The sequence below is a fragment of the Magnolia sinica genome, chromosome 8, assembly GCF_029962835.1.
Source record: "Magnolia sinica isolate HGM2019 chromosome 8, MsV1, whole genome shotgun sequence".
NCBI classification, from domain to species: domain Eukaryota; kingdom Viridiplantae; phylum Streptophyta; class Magnoliopsida; order Magnoliales; family Magnoliaceae; genus Magnolia; species Magnolia sinica.
In genome coordinates this window covers 9,914,983-9,921,199 of record NC_080580.1, presented here as the reverse complement: position 1 = coordinate 9,921,199, position 6,217 = coordinate 9,914,983, and the positions used below count along the sequence as shown (strand labels likewise).

General features: G+C 42.6%; 1 protein-coding gene across 1 annotated transcript; it reads right to left on the bottom strand.

Annotated features, from left to right (window-relative positions):
• Window positions 1-1,059: 1,059 nt before the first annotated feature.
• LOC131252820 (L-type lectin-domain containing receptor kinase SIT2-like) lies at window positions 1,060-3,213 on the bottom strand. The gene has a single exon (XM_058253547.1). It carries the CDS (start codon window positions 3,135-3,137, stop codon window positions 1,128-1,130), a length of 2,010 nt encoding a protein of 669 aa, XP_058109530.1. The 5' UTR covers window positions 3,138-3,213; the 3' UTR covers window positions 1,060-1,127.
• Between the last annotated feature and the right edge of the window lie 3,004 nt (window positions 3,214-6,217).

The window sequence follows — 6,217 nt, the reverse complement described above, 5'->3', positions numbered from 1 at the left end:
TGCTTCAAATGAACGGTTACAAAGAAGCCTAACAAATGTGTTCGATCTGACTTTCAGCCTATACTGTATCCACAGTGGGGCCAATAATCTTGAATGGTATGGATTGAGGCCATGTATGACGACACTACGGGGAAGGGGATGAGCCATCGCTTTTAACGATGGTGAACGCACACCGGATTCTATACCTTCTTTCCCATTTGCACAGGACCCGATTGCCTGGTGACCCGATTCCATGAGCCCACCGTGATGTATGCGTTTAATCGACGCTGTCCATCCGTTTTTTCAGATCATTCTGGTTTGGGGGCATGAGCCCAAAATTTATGCAGATCCAAAGCTAAAAGAAGCGGACCACACCACAAAAAGAATAGGGATCTAATGCTTATCGTTGAAAACTTCTCTGGAACACATAAGCTTGGATCAAGTTGATATCTGTGTTTTACCTTCATCCGGGGAGAATGTTAACATGAGTATGCACTCGCGTTCACTTTCACTTTTAGGAACACGAAGGTAAATATAAGATCAAATCAATTTTAAGTGATCCCACGATCAAGGTGATCTGATATATCTTAGAAATATAATTCAAAGATCTTTCAGATAGTTTTTTAGAAATATCTTATCTAGACACTATTTGACAATTTAGAAGTAAGTTCAAAGTTCATGATGCTATTTGGTCGCGTTGGTTCTTGATTTTAGCATTACACGGGCCCATGAAAATGATTATAACTCCCTCATAATTAGTTGAATTTGGATGATATTATTCTTTTGAAAAGATTATTCAATAAACTTTCAAATAGCTTTAAAATCATTATAACATTTAATCACATTTGCTATTGTATTCAACATTGTGCGATCTCATGAAACAATCATAACTTCCTTGTTACAAGTCAGATCGGAGATGATCCTGTACTTATTAAAATAATAATTCGATCATCCTGATTTAAATTATAAGCAGTGAACTTGAACTGATGCACCTCATGGACGGATTGGATGTCCGTCTTGCATTACGGTGGACCCACACAAAGAGGTGTAGAATACAAATATTCTACAAGCACACATGCATTTCAAAACTCAATCCACTGTTATACGAACCACACAAACATGATAAAATCTACATTAATACTATACAATCAACGGCCACCAGAGAGTAAAGACTGAGCATCAAACGAAGGAAACAATATCACAAGATCATCAAAACCTTCATCATGGTCCACTGCATATTCATTACTATTGAAATTATCAAGTGACAGTTCCGGCACCGAATCATCACCCTCCAAAATCTGCACCACTTGCCGTATAGTCGGCCTGGACGCAGCCAACGGGTGCGAACAAAGCAAACCAACCTTCAACACCAGCTCCATCTCTTCCACCACATAATCACCTCCCAACTTCGGGTCCGCCGCCTCTAAGATCGCTTCTCTCTTCAAACGCTCCAGCACCTGATCGATCAAGATCGGCTCCTCCACCAACGTGGCCGTCAATGATATTGGCCTCCGCCCACAAGCTACTTCCAGCATGAAGACCCCAAAAGCAAACACATCAGTGCTCGTCGTCGCCTTACCCGTCCTAGCCAGCTCCGGTGCAATGTAACCAAAGGTCCCGACCATGTGAGTCGTCTGAGGATCGGTCCCATGATCATACAATCTCGCCAGCCCAAAATCTCCCAACATCCCATTTAAATCATGATCTAATAATACATTACTGGCTTTAATATCTCTATGAAGGACTACTTGCACCCAATCTTCATGCAGATAGAGAAGACCCGAAGCTACTCCTTTGATTATCTGAAACCGATTTTTCCATTGTAGCACTGACTCTGAATGGTCGAAGATCATCTTGTCGAGACTACCGTTTGGCATGAAATCATAGACAAGTAGGAGCTCTCCCTTCCGCCTGCAGTATCCAAGTAGCCGGACTAAGTTCTTGTGTCGGATCCGTCCGATGCTGGCTATCTCCGCGATGAACTCCTTCATTCCTTGCCGTGATTCGTGGGAGATTTTCTTGACTGCAACTTCAATCCCAGACGTTGGTAGGACGCCTCGGTACACCCTACCAAAGCCGCCGACACCAAGAAGCGCTTTCTCTGAGAAGCCCTTGGTGGTCATGAAGAGATCCTTGTAGGAGAACCTTTGGGGCCCATATTCAAGCTCCCAGTCTTCGAGTATTTCAGCGAATTTGATCTTTCTTCTCAACTCATAAACGCCGATAGAGATGGCCATTAGCACAAAAACAATAAATAACGGTAACCCAATTTCCAGAATCATCCATTTTTTTTCACTGTGGTGGGGTCGTTGAGGAGGAATCGGAAGCGCTGAGAGATTGAGCGGTCTAGCTGGGCCATTGATTTTGAAGCTCCATCCCAAAATGTAATGGGATGTGACTACGGAACCTGTTGACGAGGAGAAACCCACATACATTTCATCCAAGATGTCTGATGAAAGATTAATGCTCGTCGATAAGAGTGGCTGATTTGGTTTAAGGACGTCGATGGGAGATATTGTTACATTGAGTTGCTTCTCTACACTATCATATTCTATCCAAGCTTGTATTGGTTTGCCGCTTATGAAGCTTATGTTCTTAGACTCACCGTTCTTGTTAGTAAAGTAGGATGCAGGAGAGGAATTGGTAGATCTCAAGCCATTGATATCGATTCCAACATGGTTGTTATCGATATCTTCGAATTCGGGGCTGATGAGAGTGTCGAATTCGACGGCCACGATGTGGTTTGATGAATTTCCATTAACGTTGGTTAAATTGAAGAGTCCCAAATACTGGCTGGGTAGTGCACCGGGGAGATCATTCGACGGGGAGATGACGAATGCGATCCCATGGCCACCCAGTTTAGGATCTTCGGGAACGATGGCAAAGACAAAGGTGGTAGAGAAGGAGAAGATATCACCGTTGGATTTGCTCTTGAAGCGGACAGGAACAGAGTAGAAGGCGCGGCCTATCTGATGCAGGCTGTTGTTGGTCAGCCTCAAGAGGCCGTCGGATGTGATCTCCGCCACGCCATTGCGGATCAAGTTCAGACAGCGGAATCCGTTATAGATGAAATCAAGGCCGTCCACTGATGATGATGATGATGTAAGCTTAATGAGGAGAAAGTACAGCAGAAGCTTTGAAAGCATTGCTACTACCATCTACAGCCTCGAAGTCCTTAGTTTCTATCAAGGTACTCTTAAACGCCTACCATGTAACTGCAGCCTCGAAGTCCTTAGTTTCTGCTAATTAAGGTGGTTTTAACCGTCTACCATACGTTAGTGGGCCCAACTTGATGGAAACATTGGATCCATTTTCTCGTGAAGCGTTAAAGAAAGTGGGGCCCACTTCTCCGTACGGCTCGAGTTTGATGTGGTCCGGTTCACCAATCCCATATCGAATATTCCTACGTGATTGATTACAGAGAAACAGAAAGGTTGACTCGGAGTGTTGGGCTTCATAGCAGACGCCCGACAGTCGTTTAAGATAGGGATTTTTACCGTATTGGCCTCCATCCATGGTATTCCACGAAGGGATTCAACATTTCAAATATTCCCATGGTAGCCTCAAAATTTTTCAAACCAAAATGCTCTTGTCCTTAGTTCAATAGTTGTACGGATTTTGTATCTAATGCTGAGAAAGTAATGCATACGAAAGCCTTTTTTGGCGTAGGCAAGACCTAACTCATGGGCCACATAATAGAAAATTATGGTGATAATGGCACCTATTGTTGAAATTTTCTACGCCTACTGTGATGTTTGTTAGAAGTGGACACTGTCAAATCAGGACTTTTTAGCTCCACGGTGAGCTGGTCAACAAGGTAGACGGAACGGATCACCCCATTGTGGGCCTCGACTCCTATTATTTAAAAATAAACACGTTATTAATTACATCAACCTACAACCACGACTCTTACTACATTACAACCAAAAGCCTTAACATGTTATATGAGGTCGTGGTTGTAATGTGGTAAGGGTCGTAGTTGTCATGTTATATGGGTCATAGTTTTCATAGTCGTGGTTATCATGTTATATGGGTAGTAGTTGTCATTCGACAAGTGGAGTTCATAAGGGTTGAGGTTGTCATATTATAAGGGTCCTGTCATGATTTATGTGTTGAATCCAATCCATCCATATGATTTAGAATTTAATTTAATGTCATGAGCCAAAAAATGAGTTTTATCCAAACAAAATTTATAGCCTCCAAAAAGTTTTCAATGGTAAGTTGGTACGTGGGTAAGGAAACCGGACCTATGTAGAGTTGGATGGTCTTACTGGGCCCACTGTGATGTATATATTTTATCCATGCCGTCCTGTAACGCCCTGAAATTCGGGGATCGAGCATAACTCAGCTCCCGAGTTTCAAAACATCACTTATGCAACATATGTAATGATGGATGTATGTTGTCTGTATGAGTGCATAAAACATGGAGTAGATTAAGCCAAACTGCAAACATAATCCCGGAATAAGTGAAATATGCAAGCGGAAGAGTTAAAGAAATATATAAGTATATCTATGTAAGTTCCTGAGATATGTATGCTCTACCAGGTCATAATTACAAGTGTTTGTTTTCAAAATATAAGTATCAAAATGAAATCATCTATTACAAAAGAAAACCCAGAATCCCCGTAGATCAGGACACGACTCACATGAACCCGCCTGAGAACTACATAAAAGAAAACACGTCCTTATCATCCTCATACTCCTGCTCTGCCTCAGGGGTCGCATCATCATCTGCATCTAAGACAGCCTGGTTGGTGTTGAAACACCGTCCCAGAATGTCGGAGTGAGTGATCAACTCAGTGAAACTATACAGTAAAAGTTAACATGTTATCAAATCAATCAAGTAGTAATGATAAGGCAATACAATCAAACACATCCTAATTACTCTTGTTAATGTAAGGATGTATGTAGAAATGATGCATGCTCTCGCCTGCACTCCCTCAGCGTCTTCTTCTTACGGTACGCATGACAACCTCCCGCAGTGCCCACGACGCCAAAGCACATGCAATGCGGTGCATGAACATGATTACCAAGTTGGTATTAGTCCTTTTCATACAGCAGGATTGGGAAGCTAAGGTACCTTTTCATACAGCAGGATTGGAAAAATTTCGTGCAAAGACCCGAGTATTACCTCAAATTCATTAGAAGTTAATGTGGGTTAACTAGCGCTAATCTCGATTGCTTGTGAAATTAGCACCAATCACTTTAAATTTGATCTGCAAGACTCAAAACCTGTAGAATCGTTAGCGCTATGTCACCTTGAAATCTAGGATTCAACGCTAAATCCAGTTGCTCTCGGGAGTACTTGGAAACTTTGTATCGGACCTGGACCGCGCGTCGAAAGTCCGATAGCAATGATCTTAGACATTTATGATCACCTTGTCTCAAAAATCAAGTCCAGATGATGTCCTGAGTCGATTTGCTTAAGTCCGGAGTAAAGAGTGTGAAAAAGGTGAGAAATTAAATATGAATTTAAGAAATCTGAGTCGTGTCGCTTGCACGCCGATTTTAAGCAATCTGACCGTTGGATTCTGACCCAAATTTACCCTCGAATTAGGGAAGATGGCCTAGGCATGTCATAGTGTCGGTGGACCTGATCAAGTTTCGATGACCGTTGAATTGAGATTGGTCCGCCATGAGTGATCTGTAAATCCGATCGGTACAAAAACTCAACCTAACCTAGATCTATGGTCAGTGAGCTTAAGTCTGACCGCACGTGGAAAAGGGACCACCAAAAGTGCTCCGTTGGACCGAAATAGACCCGATTTGGTTAATACTCGAGTTTTTGCATGAAATTTTTTGGGTCATTACAATCTACCCCCCTTAAAGAAAAATTTCATCCTCGAAATTTGTACCTTCTCATACTCTTCAAGGATCTGAGGGTAGCTCTTTCTGACCTCAGCTTCAGTCTCCCAAGTAGCCTCTTCTTCACTGCGATGCGTCCACAATACTTTCACAAGAGGGATGACCTTGCTACGCAATACCTGCTCCTTCCTGTCTAAGATACGTGTAAGTCGCAGTACATATGTGGCATCCTCGCTCAACTGCACCTGCTCCCAACTAATAATATGCGAAGGATCAGGAATGTATTTCTTTAGCATAAAAACATGAAATATGTTATGCACGCACGCGAGTGGTGTGGGCAAAGTAAGGCGGTACGCTACCGCTCTCACTCGATCCAGTATTTGAAATGGACCAATAAATCTCGTCATGAGCTTCCCCTTCTTACCAAACCGCA